This window comes from Haliotis rufescens, unplaced genomic scaffold, assembly GCF_023055435.1.
Source record: "Haliotis rufescens isolate VD_foot unplaced genomic scaffold, xgHalRufe1.0.p SCAF_1, whole genome shotgun sequence".
Taxonomy (NCBI): Eukaryota; Metazoa; Mollusca; class Gastropoda; order Lepetellida; family Haliotidae; genus Haliotis; species Haliotis rufescens.
The window spans coordinates 51,508,696-51,527,468 of NW_025963779.1; the positions used below are offsets into that span (position 1 = coordinate 51,508,696).

Sequence of the window (18,773 nt, forward strand, 5' to 3'; positions counted from 1 at the left end):
ACTTGTCGAGCATTGACGGACGAAGAGAAACCGTTGCTACCATTAATTGATGGGAAGAGAGGAACCATACTTGTCGAGCATTGACGGACGAAGAGAAACCGTTGCTACCATTAATTGATGGGAAGAGAGGAACCATACTTGTCGAGCATTGACGGGCAAGAAGTAACAGTGGCTACCATTAATTGATGGGAAGAGAGGAACCATACTTGTCGAGCATTGATGGACGAAGAGAAACCGTTGCTACCATTAATTGATGGGAAGAGAGGAACCATACTTGTCGAGCATTGACGGGCAAGAAGTAACAGTGGCTACCATTAATTGATGGGAAGAGAGGAACCATACTTGTCGAGCATTGATGGACGAACAGTAACAGTGGCTATCATAAATCGATGGAAAGAGAGGAACCATACTTGTCGAGCATTGACGAGAAAGAAGTAACAGTGGATACCATTAATCGATGGAAAGAGAGGAACCATAGTTGTAGAGCATTGACGGACGAAGAGTAACAGTGGCTATCATAAATCGATGGAAAGAGAGGAACCATACTTGTCGAGCATTGACGACGAAGAGAAACCGTGGCTATAATAAATCGATGGAAAGAGAGGAACCATACTTGTGGAGCATTGATGGACGAAGAGTAACAGTGGCTATCATAAATCGATGGAAAGAGAGGAACCATATTTGTCGAGCATTGACGGGCAAGAAGTAACAGTGGCTACCATAAATCGATCGAAAGTGAGGAACCATAGTTGTCGATCATTGACGGACGAAGGGTAAAAGTGGCTATCATGAATCGATTGAAAGAGATGAACCATACTTGTCGAGCATACACGGACGAAGAGAAACCGTGGCTACCATAAATCGATGGAAAGAGAGGAACCATACTTGTCGAGCATTGACGGGCAAGAAGTAACAGTGGCTACCATAAATCGATGGAAAGAGAGGAACCATACTTGTCGAGCATTGACGGACGAAGAGAAACCGTGGCTACCATTAATCGATGGAAAGAGAGGAACCATAGTTGTCGAGCATTGACGGGCAAGAAGTAACAGTGGCTACCATTAATCGTCAGATGTCAGAGCGTACACAAGAAATATAGGGCTGACGTCACCGTATCCTCACATTCGTTCAACGTTCATAATCAGTCACTACTAGGGATATGAAAGGCTATATAGGGAGTTAAGACAGGATTTTTCAGCACATTTCTATGATACACTCAATTGATACAAATAATATAATATACTGAGGGGCAGGAGTTTTGTATGTAATTGGATATTAAAAGAACTGTTGTTAAACCTGATTATGTCTACGGCATTCTGTGATTATCTGTCAAATTATTTCAGTACCTATTCGACGTATCTTTAATATTATTTAATGTCGCAATGATGACTGGACGTCCAGTGCCAATACTTTGGAAATCCCTCCCGACGCGTAATTGTATCGACCAGTTTGGCGTCGTCGTGTCAATTTATAACAACGCACTGTCACTGTTCCTGACTTGCAAACTATTCTCCAATGTTCAACATCAGACTTCCCTGTTTCTGAAGTTAACACATCACCATAGCATCTAAAAATAATTCCTCACCTCTGCTTACATTAAAACGTACTACATTCCTGACAAGTAATCATTGTTCAAATACAAGGCCATGAGCTTCTACTGAACCTGACCAGAAACAAAGGAATACAGTTACAACCCTTGTTTAACATTAAAATACACATACAGTAGTGTACACAATGGAAGTTTGGCAAAATAAATCCTACAAAACACCAGATAGTGACATAACATAGGAATTGATTTCCGCTTGAGAGTCCATACAATACAGTGAACGTCAATTCTTAAATGATATAACGACTCAATACAACATAAAACCGCTAAACCACGTATGTAACGATGAACTAAACGGAGGGTGCTGTATTGCGTTTAGCAGGACATGGATATGTTTTGTTGTTGTAAATTCACACTTTCCTTTCTTACCCATGAAGCGGCCATAAACACAACTAACTCTTCGGGTAAAGGGCGACACAGATGTACCCACGTCAGGCATAGAATCGAAGGTTCTCAGTGTGACGAGTGAGAGGTGTGAGGCAGATTAAATGAGTAGTGTTTGATTACAGACAATCTGATTTACCTCTCAGTGAATAGTGAGTGAGAATGTTGGGTTTAACGCCACTTTGAACAGTATTCCAGTTATATCACGGCGTGTCAGTTTAATGTGGGAGGAAAGTCCCGAAGGCATGCCGATCTCAGACGTTTACCACTTTGGGGAAATCCACGGGCATGAGTATGGTGCTGAGAAACCTAGAAACATCAGGTCGGACATGGATTCGAACCCACGATCATAGGTTTCTGGCGTCCCCAAGGGACTCAACTATGCACAGCTAATTGCAGCGCCTTAGACGACAGGGCCACCCGTGCCCCCAGAACATAATAATAAGCTCACAGAAACAATCCCTATGCCTCGCACATGAATGGTTGAGTACTTGAGTAACTACGCCAGCTATATGAAAGGAATATCAATTTACAAGAGAAGGGACAAGATGGCTTGCAATCCGTCACGTGGCTCACTGTAACCATCAGTACCTATGACCAGTGCTTACGATAGGGATGAATCCTGACAGGCTCACAAGGGAAATGTGAGCAAACCTGGTTATCGCTTTTAACACATTTCATTGTAATTCTGATATCAACTCAGCATCGGACGTGGACGTTCTTCCTCACACTCCGGCAATTCCACACAGCCGTGACCTTTCGTTACCAGCAGAGTCGTTTAAACCTGGTAATTGGACGTAAAATTGGGACACACTGTCGAGGTTTCCGCTTTAGACGTTGTCACATTGCTATGGTCGGGGCAGAGGTGAGGTAAGAATGTTTACCAATTGCAGTATGGTATTTGTAAACAATGATCATTTTCAGTGTATACGGAATTTCCACACCGAAGCTGCAAGATATGGTTTTATAACATCCGATCTGTATGTGTAGATTCATCCTTCGTATAACAGGTTATGTGTTGATTAAAGAAATGCAAGTTCATCAACTCTGAACATAAAATGTGACATTGGTGCTCTCTGAAAATACTTGTAAATGATGCTATTTGTAGAACATTATCGAGGTCAACAAACTGAATTAGACACATAACTCTAGTATATATATGTATAGTGTATGCTATTTTCTTGACTAGACATTTCAAACATTTCAACGTTTGACAACTATAGTACTAAGAATCTCTGACACGCCAAATTGATGATTTATGATAGGTCCATGTGTATATGAATTAGTTGTGTTGATGTCATTACCATAGGCTTTGTGCTATGTATCAACAAGGATGATAATGTTATGGTATATTTCAGTATCCTAGGTCTTATCACAATTGTAGTGGTATATGTATCAACTATGATAATTATGTATATGCAACTGGTACAGTATTCTTTAGTATCCTGTGCCGTATGACAATAAGAATAGTATATATCAACTATGATAATTATGTATATACAAGTAGTATAATATATTTTAGTATCAAAGGCCGTATTACAATTGTAGTGGTATGTATCGACCATGATACTTATGTATATACAAGAGGAATAGTATATTTAAGTATCCTAATCCTTATCACAATTAAAGTGGTTAGTGTCAACTGTAGTAATTATGTTTATATAAGTCGGATAGTATAGTTTAGTATCAAAAACCTTATCACAATAAAGTGATATGTATCAACTATGATAATGATGCGTATGCTGGTAGTACAGTATATTTAAGTATCAAAGTCCTTATCACAATAAAGTGGTATGTATCAACTATGATAATGATGCGTATGCTGGTAGTACAGTATATTTAAGTATCAAAGACCTTATCACAATAAAGTGGTATGTATCAACTATGATTATGATGCGTATGCTGGTAGTACAGTATATTTAAGTATCAAAGTCCTTATCACAATAAAGTGGTATGTATCAACTATGATAATGATGCGTATGCTGGTAGTACAGTATATTTAAGTATCAAAGTCCTTGTCACAATCAGAGTGGCATGTATTAACTATGATCTATGCAGTGGTAGTTCCCTAACCGTGGCATACCAACCCATATATCAGCGCACGTGGTATGTCATCTATTTATCACATTTCTTGTAATGAGAGATATTAAATGATGACCGCGTGCAATAAGCATTAAAGCAGTGTAACCCAGCGTACTAAGTTATTTACATAGTTGTATATCAGGAGGCACATTTAAATAAAAATGTTCAGCGAGGTAAAAAAATCATATTCACAGCACATATCGCATTTAATGAAAAGATTCGTCTTTAAACAGGATACAATAAAATTCTTCACTATTGAAACCACTTATTTGGTGGTTTATTCTACATGTATATATAGGGGCGGTCGGGTAGCCTAGTGGTTAAAGCGTTCGCTCGTCACGCCGAAGACCCGGGTTCGATTCCCGACATGGGTACAATGTGTGAAGCCCATTTCTGGTGTCCCCCGCCGTGATATTGCTGGAATATTGCTAAAAGCGGCGTAAAACCATACTCACTCACTCACTCACATGTATATATAGTGAAACGTTTCCTCGTATACAGGTTATTTTAACTGCAATTTAGTTAAGATAGAGTTGGTTTATTAAAAATATAAGTAAATCCTCGTTATTACATCATGTTAATGTAAAGTTTATGAAATCAACTGAACGTTATGTTGATAAGGCTCTTCAAAATCAACCTCCCCAACATCCTCAACTGGATTAGCACAGGAGGGTACTGTACGGGTTTCCAATGACACAAGTACATAAATAAGTGCATTAATGATATGAACTACATTCAATACAAAATATATGACAGGCGGTTTGGGTAGCCTAGTTGTTTAAGCTTTGGCTCGTCACACCGAAAATTTGGGTTCGATTCCCTACATGGGTACGATGTGTGAAGCCCATTTTCCAGTGTTCCCCGTCGTGATATTGCTGGTATATTGCTAAAAGCAGCGTAAAACTATACCCACTCACTCGTCAGTATCCAGACACTTTTATTGACATTACTTGGAAGCTGGTCCATCTTTATCATAGTCTCCACATGCCACGTGAATGTAGTTCGAGATTTTGTCCATGAACGTTATTTAACACTAGACAAGTGAGATTTAAATGAATTCTCTGAACAAAACCCCATGACATATTAGAGTAGATAAACAAACTTTCTTTTTAATGTAGAGCTCTGTCACCTGAAGATTTGACCTCGCAAGATTGAATCTAGAACGATCTTACTGGTGAGTGAGTGTGAATGTTTTCTTCGCCGCTTTAAGCAATATTCCAGCAATACCCCGGCTGGGGGCACCATTACGGGCTTCGCGCAACGTACCCCATTCTATCACGAAGTCTTCGTGGCTTCATATCGTCTTTTCTGCCCACTATGTATTGCCAAATGTTGTAACTATTGCTCTGCATTTGAAACCCATAACTGTACACGCCCGCCGACAATGGTTAGAGAAGTACTTAAAAGGTTATTTCAACATGTCGTTATTGTGTCAACACATTCAAGGGGTAGGTGAGTTAAACTGTAACGTCACATCGACAATAACTCGCCATATAGCGGACAGCACAGGTTCAGTGTTGGATGCCACAGTTTAGACTGGTTCGTGTGTTTCAACATATTCTAGTCAGGTTCACTCTTTTTCAACACATTTCAGACAGGTTCACTGTTTTTCAACACCTCTTAGGCAGGTTCGATATTTTGCTTCATATTCTAGAAACATTAAGGTTCAACTTTTTCCTTCACGGTTTAGTCAGGTTCATTGTTTTACTGTCAGTAGCTAGTCACAATCACTGTTTTACTATACTGTCCGGTCATGTTCGGTGTTTTACTACACGGTCGTTTCATGTTCACTGTTTTACTACACGGTTTAGTCAGGTTCAATGTTTTACTACACGGTTTAGTCAGGTTCACTGTTTTACTACACGGTTTAGTCAGTTTCACTGTTTTACTACACGGTTTAGTCAGGTTCACTGTTTTACTACACGACTTAGTGAGGTTCACTGTTTTACTACACGGTTTAGTCAGTTTCACTGTTTTACTACACGGTTTAGTCAGGTTCACTGTTTTACTACACGGTTTAGTCAGGTTCACTATTTTACTACACGGTTTTGTCAGTTTCACTGTTTTACTACACGGCTTAGTCAGGTTCAATGTTTTACTACACGGTTTAGTCAGGTTCACTGTTTTACTACACGGTTTAGTCAGGTTCAATGTTTTACTACACGGTTTAGTCAGTTTCACTGTTTTACTACACGGTCGTTTCATGTTCGGTGTTTTACTACACGGTTTAGTCAGTTTCACTGTTTTACTACACGGTTTAGTCAGGTTCAATGTTTTACTACACGGTTTAGTCAGCTTTACTGTTTTACTACACGGTTTAGTCAGTTTCACTGTTTTACTACACGGTTTAGTCAGGTTCAATGTTTTACTACACTGTTTTGTCAGTTTCACTATTTTACTACACGGCTTAGTCAGGTTCAATGTTTTACTACACGGTTTAGTCAGGTTCACTGTTTTACTACACGGCTTAGTCAGGTTCAATGTTTTACTTCACGGTTTAGTCAGTTTCACTGTTTTACTACACGGTTTAGTCAGTTTCACTGTTTTACTACACGGTTTAGTCAGGTTCAATGTTTTACTACACTGTTTAGTCAGGTTCACTATTTTACTACACGGTTTAGTCAGTTTCACTGTTTTACTACACGGTTTAGTCAGGTTCAATGTTTTACTACACGGTTTAGTCAGTTTCACTGTTTTACTACACGGTCGTTTCATGTTCGGTGTTTTACTACACGGTTTAGTCAGTTTCACTGTTTTACTACACGGTTTAGTCAGGTTCACTGTTTTACTACACGGCTTAGTCAGGTTCAATGTTTTACTTCACGGTTTAGTCAGGTTCACTGTTTTACTACACGGTTTAGTCAGTTTCACTGTTTTACTACACGGTTTAGTCAGGTTCAATGTTTTACTACACTGTTTAGTCAGGTTCACTATTTTACTACACGGTTTAGTCAGTTTCACTGTTTTACTACACGGTTTAGTCAGGTTCAATGTTTTACTACACGGTTTGGTCAGTTTCACTGTTTTACTACACGGTCGTTTCATGTTCGGTGTTTTACTACACGGTTTAGTCAGTTTCACTGTTTTACTACACGGTTTAGTCAGGTTCACTATTTTACTACACGGTTTAGTCAGTTTCACTGTTTTACTACACGGTTTAGTCAGTTTCACTATTTTACTACACGGTTTAGTCAGGTTCAATGTTTTACTACACGGTTCAGTCAGATTCACTGTTTTACTACACGGTTTAGTCAGGTTCACTGTTTTACTACACGGCTTAGTGAGGTTCACTGTTTTACTAAACGGTTTAGTCAGATTCACTGTTTTACTACAGAGTCTATTTAGCTTTACTGTTTTACTATACGGTCTTGTCAGGCTCACCGTTTCATTACACAGTCTCAATCAAATTAGTTAAATATGTTTTTTTCCAAATGGAATGTACTTATTCAAATCATCAACCGTTAATATGCAGATAAAAATAGGTAGTTCATATCTTGGATTTCAAACCAGTGAAAGCTATCGTGACATTCATGCCAGAAATATGCGGCCTAATTGCCCCATTCTGCCCTCACATTGTGCTTTGCAGTAAGGAAATGGTAACGGAAGCCAGGGAAAGTGTGTTTGTTTGCTAAAAACATGTGTGAGGAAGTGAGCGGGGTCAACGCTCACACTGTATATATTAGCCTCTGGTAGCAAGGGAGGAGGGCGAGGGTGAAGTATATATCAGTCACAAGAACATGCTATTTTTGTGTTGTTTTCCCTCCAGGAAATGGACGACGTAATGCAATTCCAGGGCGTCACATGAGGTAAGAAAAAATATTTAAATTTGAAAAATCCAACACCAAAGTTTGTTTGACTCGAGATTGCTTCACACAGTTGATCTTGATTGACTTTAAATGTATTTAACGAGAAACACCAAGCCTGTGAACGTGTCAAGTGCTCTTGTGATTAATTGCTGTAATACGATTGGGGCCATTGTTGACATATGTGTACATTGACCCTTGTGTTTCTCTGAATTGTAATTAGGGAGTATGTATTGCAATGGAAGTTTATCTACTACCTGGAGGGCAGGAAACTCAGGGCTCAGCTTTTTGCTATCATCACTATTTGAAAGTGAATCTTAAAAACATGCTTTATGATATTGTCGGAATATTTTAGTAGATAATTCTCAATGACCGTGGAAGTGTTTTGTCGTTTTGATTTACACAAATTACAATTACAGTATATACTTATGAATAACAATACAAAATACACGCCACATGCACAATATGAACATATCAACAAATTACAATAATAGTTTACATTTATTACAAACACGTTTCATTCAAATACCAACATGTCACATAGAATGTACGATCACGAAACATACAAAATACTAGTGGTGCACATATTTCATATGAATTATGCCATGAATATCTACCAACTTGAGGCACTGGATGGACTGGGTTCGAATGTAAAAACCCACGCAAAAACCATGTGAACAGCACGCGCTTCGCGCTGCTTACAATAACCTTCAATATTGATGACGTGTTACATAGAAATACAGACACCTACATGTTACATACGAAATACAGACATCCCGAAATGTTACATGCAAAATACAGACACCTACATGTTACATACGAAATACAGACATCCCGAAATGTTAAATGCAAAATACAGACACGGATATGTTACATACGAAATATAGAAATCCCGAAATGTTACATGCCAAATACTGACACGGATATGTTACATGCAAAATACAGACACGGATATGTAACATACAAAATACAGACACCGACGTGTTACATACAAAATACAGACACCGACATGTCACATACGGCATACAGACATCCGGATATGTTACATACGAAATGTAGACACCGACATGTTACATACAAAATACAGACACCGACATGTTACATACAAAATACAGACACCGACATGTAACATACGGAATACAGACATCCGGATATGTTACATACGAAATATAGATACCGACATGTTACATACAAAATACAGACACCGACATGTTACATACAAAATACAAATATCCCGATATGTTACATACAAAATACAGACTTCCTGACATGTTACAAACAAATACAGACATCCCAATGTGCTACAGACAAAATACAGATACCGACATCTTAAATACAAAATACAGACATCCCAATATGTTACATACAAAATGCAGACACCGACATGTAACAAACAAAACAGAGACACGGATACGTTACACATAAAATGCAGACATGATGCAGATAGAGTTTAGATGTTGCTTGGCATAATGCTAACCCAACCCAATCGAAATGACGACATACATGTACATGTAATATATGTATTTGATGAATTTGTCAGTACAAATCCTTTGCATTTTTGCATTTTGTTCAGAATATGTTCAGTGCAACCTTTAAAGTGTTTTTGACAACATTGCATCATTTTCCAACCTGAATTCCAAGTGACATGAACCTCTTGCACACAGGAAGCGCGAGGTCTAGCCAGAGGAAACACCTCTGACCAAAACAGTTAGAAGATGATTCCGATTTTCCAGTCGTGAATTTACCCTTCATCTAGAGCAATATACCATCAGCAATAGCATATGGCGTCTAAATTTCTCATTTGCCTAGGTACTTCAGAACATGTGCATTTATTCAAATTCCATTGAAAGACACACCTTGATTAAGGCCTGGTTAAGTCATCCCAGACATTTTACGTTGACATTCAGAGGAATGTACTATACATGACGCGTCGCTAGGTAAGCATGATGCGATGACCTACCCCCCCCCCCCCATTATGACCAAATCGGGGAGTTATCACACCTCTTATCACTTACTTTAATGGATCGGATGGTGATGATCAGGCTTGGTGTATGGCGATGCATCATTGCTCATGATTATGATCACTGTAACGACTGTCCCAGGCTCGATCGTTCAGTATCCTCCTATATTAGTGTCATCATTCAAAGGTAATGTCATTATCACTGTTACTGTCGAAATCCTATGTCAGTGTCATCCTCCTTTGTTAGTATCATCACCCTCTTTTAGTGTCATCTTTCTGTTAGTGTCATCTTCCTATGTTAGTGTGATCCTCTTGTTAGTATTATTCTCCGGTTAGTGTCATCTTCCTATGTAAGTGTTTTCCCCCTCTTGTTAGTGTTAGCCTCCTGTGTTAGTGTCATCATCCTATTTTAGTGTCATCATCCTATATTATTGTCATCTTCCTATGTTAGTGTCATCCTCCTGTCAGTGTCATCTCCCGGTGCTAGTGTCATCATCCTATGTTAGTGTCATCCTCCTGTCAGTGGCATCTTCCTGACTGTGTTAGTGTCATCCTCCTGATAGTGTAATCCTCCTGTTAGTGTAATCCTCCTATGTTAGTGTCATCCTCCTGTTAGTGTCTTCTTCCTGTGTTAGTGTCATCCTCCTGATAGTGTCTTCTTCCTGTGTTAGTGTCATCCTCCTGATAGTGTCATCCTCCTATGTTAGTGTCATCCTCCTGTCAGTGTCATCTTCCTATGTTTGTGTCATCCTCCTGTCAGTGTCATCTTCCTGTGCTAGTGTCATCATCCTATGTTAGTGTCATCCTCCTGTTAGTGTCATCTTCCTATGTTAGTATTATCCCCCTCTTGTTAGTGTTATCCTCATGTGTTAGTGTCATCATCCTATTTTAGTGTCATCATCCTATATTATTGTCATCTTCCTATATTAGTGTCACCCCATGTTAGTGTCATCTTTCTGTGCTAGTGTCATCCTCCTGTTAGTGTCATCCTCTTGTTAGTGTCATCATCCTATGTTAGTTTGATCATCCTATATTGGTGTCATCCTCCTGTAAGTGTCATCTTCCTATGTTAGTGTCATCCTCCTTTGTAAGTGTTATCCCCCTCTTGTTAGTGTTAGCCTCCTGTGTTAGTGTCATCATCCTATTTTAGTGTCATAATCCTATATTATTGTCATCTTCCTATATAAGTGTCATCCTCCTATGTTAGTGTCATCCTCCTATGTTAGTGTCATCCTCCTATGTTAGTGTTATCCTCTTCCTGTTAGTGTCATCCTCCTTTGTTAGTGTCATCATGTTATATTAGTGCCAAACTCCCATGTTAGTACCGAAAGGTGTCTTGTGCGTGTCTGAATATTTTTACTTCCTGTGAATAAACGCGCCTAAATATGTTTTTATTTTTATTAGGTAAGATCGACAGCTCGGATTTCAGCAGCACTATGTATAATAAGTATAACCTCAATTATGTACCCGATTTATATATGACCAGTTTTGTGTGGCACATGCACAGTTCTAGTAAACACATGTACAGTTTTAGTTAATACTTGCACAGTTCTAGTAAACACATGTACAGTTTTAGTTAATACTTGCACAGTTCTAGTTAACACATGTACAGTTACACATCTGCGCTAAGTTAGTTAACATGTGCTCGGTTTAAGTTAAATATAAGCGACGACCAATTTCCATAATGCTACATTCCGACTATATCATGAGTATGTGTTTCTGAATCACTATCCAATAGTGGTGATACCAGGTGTTCGCCGAAAGGTGGGCGTATCCTGCCACTCCGGTGGCACCCGTCACAAACACATGCACAGACAAGTCAGTTGTTCAGCTGAAAACATAACGTTTGTCACTGTCCTCCACGTGTCTAGCAAAAGAAGTTTTGAAAGCTTTACTTTGCTGAGCAAGAATCGTATAACGCTCTTTGAAATATTCGCAGAGCATGCTCGATTGTATCTTTAAAAGTCCTCACTCTTGTCAAACAATCTTGTCTTTTGTTACTCTGAATCTTTATACATAGCTCTAAATATGAAACACATAAGATGGTTTCACTTTATTTCTAGTTAACGTGAGTAAATAATCGACTTGGCTATGTCGGGTTATCCATATATCTGAAGTTTAAGTTAAACGTCTTTATAACTCCCTTGTTTTAAGTTTGCCAATCCGAGCAGCACTCATGTTAACTCATGTTACTCATGTGAACTCATGAACAGCTATAGTTAACTCATGAAAAGCTATAGTTAACTCATGAAGAGCTATAGTTAGTTCATGAAGAGCTATACTTAATTCATGAAGAGCTATACTTAATTCATGAACACATATAGTAAATTCATGACCAGCTATAGTTAACTCATGAACAGTCTTAGTTTACACATGCACAGGTTTAGTTAAAATATCAGCAAAATGTTATTTACATATTATGATTTTTATGCATAGTTCTCATCAACTTTTATCAAAAAGCTTCCCTCTACGACAGGCTCTATTACTTATATCGTAATAAGCAGGTAAATGTGTACTCGATGGCGTTAGGTGAAGAACCACGTAAGGTACTTCTCGACACCGGTAAGCAAAGCCTCATGTACGGCTGATAGTTGATATCAGTTGAACATTTCAAACGTTCCCTCGACCACTAGTCTGTCTTACAGACCCTGGTACAAATTTATATCAAATACAGCCCATGCAAGTCTATAATGTTTGGCAAGTCTAGATTACTGCAGTATCTGAAAATGAAGAGAGTCACTGGGCTTCCTTTTATTATATTTTTTATTAAGATAACTGAACAACTGTTCATTTCAGAGACTAGATGTTAGTCTACTCGACCACCACAGTTTTAGATTTTACGAGCTACTCCCACAATTACCAAGTTGTACTCGCATCAACCATCATCTTCAGGTACACATCAATCTTGATATATACCTCTCCATAGACACGCCTACGTTGATATAAAACTCTCCATAGACACACCTATCTTAATATATACCTCTCCATACACACCTACTTTGATATATACCTCTCCATACATACACCTACCTTGATATCTACCTCTCCATACACACACCTACCTTGATACCTACCCATCGAAATATACACCTACTTTGATATATACCTCCCCAAATACACACCTACCTTGATATATACCTCTCCATACACACACCTACCTTGATGTATATCTCTCCAAAGACACACCTACCTTGATATATACCTCTCCATAGACAAACCTACCTTGATATATAGCTCTCCAAAGACACACCTACCTTGATAAATACCTCTCCATACACACACCTACCTTGATATCTACCCATCAAAATACACACCTACCTTGATATATACCTCTCCATACTCACAACTACCTTGATATATACCTCTCCATAGACACACCTACCTTGATAAATACCTCTCCATACACACACCTACCTTGATATCTACCCATCAAAATACACACCTACCTTAATATATACCTCTTCATATAAACACCTGCCTTGATATATACCTCTCCATAACTCATACTTACCTTGATATATACCTCTCCATATACACACCTACCTTGTCATCTATCTCTCTCTATATCTTTTACTATTAGAATTGGTATATATGTAAACAAGTTCACACTTTGTTGCAGAGTTGCTACGTGATGCCGTAAGATGAACACCAGCAACATCAGCAAGTTGGCGTACTACAGAGACCAATGGGAGAGTCGACAACGGCTACAAACACGTATCTTCAGGGCAACTGTAGCTGTAGGTGTCCTGGACGCTGTGTGGGTCGTGTTCGTCAACCTCCTTCTGATATGCGTCCTCCTGTCCTCAAGAAGGCTCCGGGGTGTGTTCAGAAACCAACTCATCGTCAACATAGCTGTGTCAGACCTGATGATCGGAGTCATATGTATCCCTCTCAAGGTGGACTTTGCTTTAAACCGCAAAAGGAACTATGGCTGCACGATGCATGTGGCTTATCAAATCATTGAAATATATTTACAGATTTTTGTAGCAAGCTGGTGCATTGTCATGGTCAACTTTGACTTCATATTAGAGAGGCTTCAAATAGCCCGCCCCCGACTGTCTCGAAGCTGCAGAACTCTGTTGTCAGTGCAACTGTTGGCGTTGCCATGGGCAATTGCCTGCATTGTGATCATGCCCATAATATTTGTCAGCCTACACCCGATATGGTCCGTCAGCTCGTGGAGTGAGCGATATTGTCCAATACTTCTGGTCAAATGGGCGACAGTGACATTATCTGTCTTATGCTTCTTCCTGCCTGGAATTATCATTCTGTTCCAGGTGGGGGCAATCTTAGCTATCTTTTACAAGAAAAGGCCAGCAGGCGTGGCAAGTCTTGGTCTGCTGACATATTCCGACTCTGCTCGTGACACTGCTGTTATTACCAGTGCCAGCTTGGTGACAGTCTTAATGTTATGTGGGGAGGAAATATGGTTCGTCATGGCGGACTACATGGGATCCTCGTGGACGTACCATACCATGGTCCTATCCGGCTTTATCTTTGGCGTATGCGCAGACATAAAATCTGCAGTGCTTCCGATTGTCTGGATGGCGCTACCGGAAATATGGGAAACTATCAAATCCAATCTAAGATGGAGGCCATGGCGGCAGTACGTACAACATCATGACGTCGAGGTGACGTATTACAGAAATTATGGAGACGATCTGAGCCCGTGACCCGCGCATCATGACTTCAAAGAAATGAAGTAATAAACCCATGTAGACGACAGTCCGTGACAGGTCCAACATGGAGACGTACTACAGGTTCTGTAAATATGATCTGGATGCGTTTCACGTGCATCGTGACGTCATGGTGACGTATTTCAAAAACTATGGAAACGGTCTGAGCCAGTGACATGTTCATCCTCATATGGTGAGGAACTACAAGATGGTTCGAGTCAACTAATTATGTACCGTAACGTCATTCAGGCGTATTACCGAACCTTGGGGAACGGCCGTAGAGGATAAACATGCAGTTAATGTATCTGTTATATATGATTACTCGTAATCCTACAGCTAGGTATATCTGCAACGGATATATCCATGACTGTCACTTTGTATGTGTATATCTAAGGGAGACAACTGCAAGTGGGCATATTGGTATAAAGAGAGATACACACTCTTAAATATTGCATATTGCACGTATTTTGTCACGAACAATAAACTAGTTACCCCTTGAGTTGGCGTTGTAATGTATGATGCGAGAGCTGTTCAAAGAGTTACAAGACCTACAGGAGATACCCTCTACTGCAACACAGTATGAGTCATCCCCATTATCTATCGATGGATTCGTGAAGATCCGGGGTAGAATAGGCCTTCAGAACCCATGCTTGCCATAAAAGGGGACTATGCTTGTCGTAAGAGGCGACTAACGGGATCGGGTTGTCAGGCTCGCTGACTTGATTGATGTCATTGATCCCAATTGCGTGGATCGATGCTCATGATATCAATCAATGGATCGTCTGGTCCAGACCGCCGTCATATAGCTGGAATATTGCTGACTGCTTCGTTAACAACAAACAAACAAATAATCAAACAAAACATTATATACTGAACCACAAAAGAAACGTCACCCAAAGTAACATGGCATGAAAAATTGTCATTTTTAATATCTGGGTATTTGTGTCAAGGTTTCTTAAATTTAACATTACCTTGTCCGGAAACTGCTCACAGACCATGGGGGCACACCAGCGACACATTAGTACGGACACCGTGCGTCGACGATTGACGAGCAGACACCTCCACTGTCACACCGAGGACCCATTCTCACACCACGTCATCGCCGGGACCGTCTTCAGTGGGCAACACAGCACCAGCATTGGCGCCACCAGCAGTCGAGAAGAGTCTTCTTCTCAGACGAGAACCGTTACTGTATCTCAACAGCAGATAGCAGAGAGAGAGTCTTGAGACGCCGTGGGGAACGTTATTCGGATGCTTGTGTTGTTGAGAGAGACTCGTGGGGTGGAATTGGTCTTGCACAGAGGGTCGATTGTCCTTCACAGAAACAGCCCATAGCTCGATATGTATCCTTTTGATTGTCCTTCCGAAACAGTCAACAGTAGCTGAATGTGTATCTCTTTGATTGTCCTTCACAGAAACAGTCCATAGAAGCTGGATGTGTATCGCTTTGATTGTCCTTCACAGAAACAGTCCATAGTAGCTGGATGTGTATTTAACAGAAACAGTCCATAGTAACTGGACGTGTATCTCTTTGGTCGCCCTTCACAGAAACAGTCCACACATGCAGTAACTGGATGTGTATTCCTTTGATTGTCCTTCATGTAAATAGTCCATAGTAACTCGATGTGGATCTCTGTGGGTCCTGTCCATGCAGGAGTTTAAAACTTTTGGGTCTCCACCCAACAGATACTGCCAGAGTGAGTGAGTATGGTTTTACGCCGCTTTAAGCAATATTCCAGCAATATCCCTGCGGGGGACACCAGAAATGGACTTCCCACATTGTAGCCATGTCGGGAATCGAACCCGGGTCTTCAGCGTGACGAGCGAACGCTTTAATAACAAGGCTACCCGACCGCCACAGATACTGTCAGAATGCTAAGCAGGATTTAGAGAAGATTACTCTACGATTGATCACATATTTACTTTATATTCACTGACTCATAAATATATTAAAAAGAAGCGTGGAAAATATTATTGTATATTTACTGTATTCAAAAAGCATTTGACATCGTGGATCGAAATAAACTTCTTTATACGTTGCTCAGTAAAGGTATACATGGTAAGGTAAGTACACTAATAAGAAGTATATATGGAAACGTAAATGCAGCTGTAAGATGTAGTAAAAATACTATGACTGATATATTCAATACCAGTGCAGGTGTTAGACAGGGATGTATACTATCATGTCGAATTTTATTTACAAAATCGATTATGTAAAGTACTCTCAAGGCAACCAGATAAAGCAATGTATTCAGCCAAGCAGTTTATTAGTATATTTAGAAATATACCTGGTGAATCTTTGTTTAGGAGATTTGATGGTAAAATAAAGCCAATACTGATGTATGGCTCGGAACTTTGGGGAACCATACTAAATTTTATAAATGTGTTCTTGGCGTCGGCTACCGGTCACCAAAAAAGGCAATTTTAAGGCACCAGATATATGTAAACTATCAATGCAGAGTTATCTCATACTGGATACGTTTGCTCAGACAACCAGATACACGATACTCTAGACGATGTTATAACATGCTTAAGTGCCTTGATGACTCTGGGTATATGAACTGGGCCTCGGGTGTTAGGGAAATTCTGTATCCCTTCTGCAATGAGTACCAAGAATATGAATACCGTGTGTTATTAATATGTCCAGTATTTGAAGATATAAGAATCAAATACCCGCCTAACTATTATTACACGTATCCAACAAAACGAAAAGTTGTAATGAATAGCAAAAATAGCCACATCCTTCTCAGTTTTTGTTAATAAGATATTTAAAAGAAGGATGATACACTGAATAGTAATAAAACTCAAACGTGTACATCTATTCAGTTACAATATACAAGTAGTGCTCCACGAAAACTTTCCTACAACTAAATTGTCATTGTACTATTGGCCTCATGTCCACATATACGAAATAAATCTGTCTGTCTGTCTTATTGGTGTGCCGCTTTGGCATCTAGGCCGCATACCCTCTCAATTGATTTTAAGGGTATGCATCGCTCCACCTAATTACCGTATTTTCTTTCATAGACACACGCGTGGTGGAGTTTTTCGGAGACCTGGTGTTTATTTGAGAACTATCGTTTTTGGTATAACTGACCTTTATTGGAGATATTTTAGGGACTAGTCGTCATATGGTTTCTGAATGAGGGTAATTCCTGTACAGTAATGCTATCCCGGCGTTTGTTTCGTCTAAGTTGGTTTGAACCAAGTCTTTATTATGGGTCAGGTGTATTTGTGACGAAATGTGGTAGGTACATATTATAGCTCTATCGTTTTATGAAGATGGGCATTAACTTTCCGCGATACACGGATATTTAACGCCGTCTTGGTTAAATAACTGTTTTACGTTTTCTGGTTTTCAAGTTTATGTTTCGTGTCTGGTTTCTGTAACATGTACACGTGTGTCTCAGAAACAAAATCTGATCGTGGTCACGGGTGATAGTGAGTGGCCATGAGTGAGTGAGTGTGGTATTACGTCGCTTTTCTTATTATTCTAGCAATATAATGACACGGGACATCGGTGAGTGAGTGTAAATAGTTTTACACTGCTTTTAGCAATATTCCTTGTAAGAATATCACGGCTCGAGAAGCTAGAATTGGCTTACACCAGTGCATCATGTGGGGAATCGAATTACTTACTTCGGCACGACGAGCGTTCTCTTTAACCAACAGGCAACACATCCTCCACTTACCATTATGTAATCATGTTAATAATTATATACTATGTCAGTGAAGTAGTTAAATCTCTCAAATCTCCGAAAATTAGGTTAAAACTCTTTTCAGATACGCCCATCTTGTTGGTGAATATAACACCCTTCCTTGATTAAGGCCTGGTTCTTAGAATAAGTATGTCGCATTAAGAGTCGTATATTGTGTCCATATGTAAGTCGTACAAATTCAATTAGTGTGAGGTAATACAGGGCTGAAACTCGAGTTGAGGTATCATATGTCAAAATAACTGATAAACAGAGATGTACATGTGTGAACGACGACACGATTACTGCGAGGAAACCAATGTACACGATATGAGGTCTGTCTCGTCTTGTAACTTCTAACACGGTTGGAACGCCACCGTGGTCTGGTCGTAGAGGGTCCGTGCGGAGAGCGGAAGGTTGGGCTTCGATCCCCGGTCGCATTAAATCAAAATACGTTAAAAGATTGTACTTGTTACCCTGTCTGGATAGCTAGCGGCATTAAGGGGCTAAAACAAGGACTGGTCGGCTCGGAGTTAGTATACTGTGTCTGAGTATGCATGTTTAATG

At 39.7% G+C, this 18,773-nt stretch overlaps 1 protein-coding gene across 2 annotated transcripts; it reads left to right on the forward strand.

The window, feature by feature from the left end:
• The first annotated feature begins 2,600 nt into the window (after nt 1-2,600).
• Nucleotides 2,601-15,010, forward strand: LOC124131354 (histamine H3 receptor-like). Of its 2 annotated transcripts, XM_046494575.2 has the most exons (4): nt 2,601-2,860; nt 5,191-5,246; nt 7,839-7,878; nt 13,455-15,010. In XM_046494575.2, the coding sequence occupies exon 4, from the start codon at nt 13,477-13,479 to the stop codon at nt 14,506-14,508; it is 1,032 nt and encodes a 343-aa protein (XP_046350531.1). In that variant the 5' UTR covers nt 2,601-2,860; nt 5,191-5,246; nt 7,839-7,878; nt 13,455-13,476; the 3' UTR covers nt 14,509-15,010. The 2 variants fall into 2 exon arrangements, with proteins under 2 accessions (XP_046350531.1, XP_046350530.1); XM_046494574.2 differs by lacking the exon at nt 5,191-5,246.
• Nucleotides 15,011-18,773: the final 3,763 nt, after the last annotated feature.

Bases quoted from the DNA above. Each gene is read 5' to 3' on its own strand.
- LOC124131354 (XM_046494575.2), top strand. From the start codon at position 13,477: ATGAACACCAGCAACATCAGCAAGTTGGCGTACTACAGAGACCAATGG.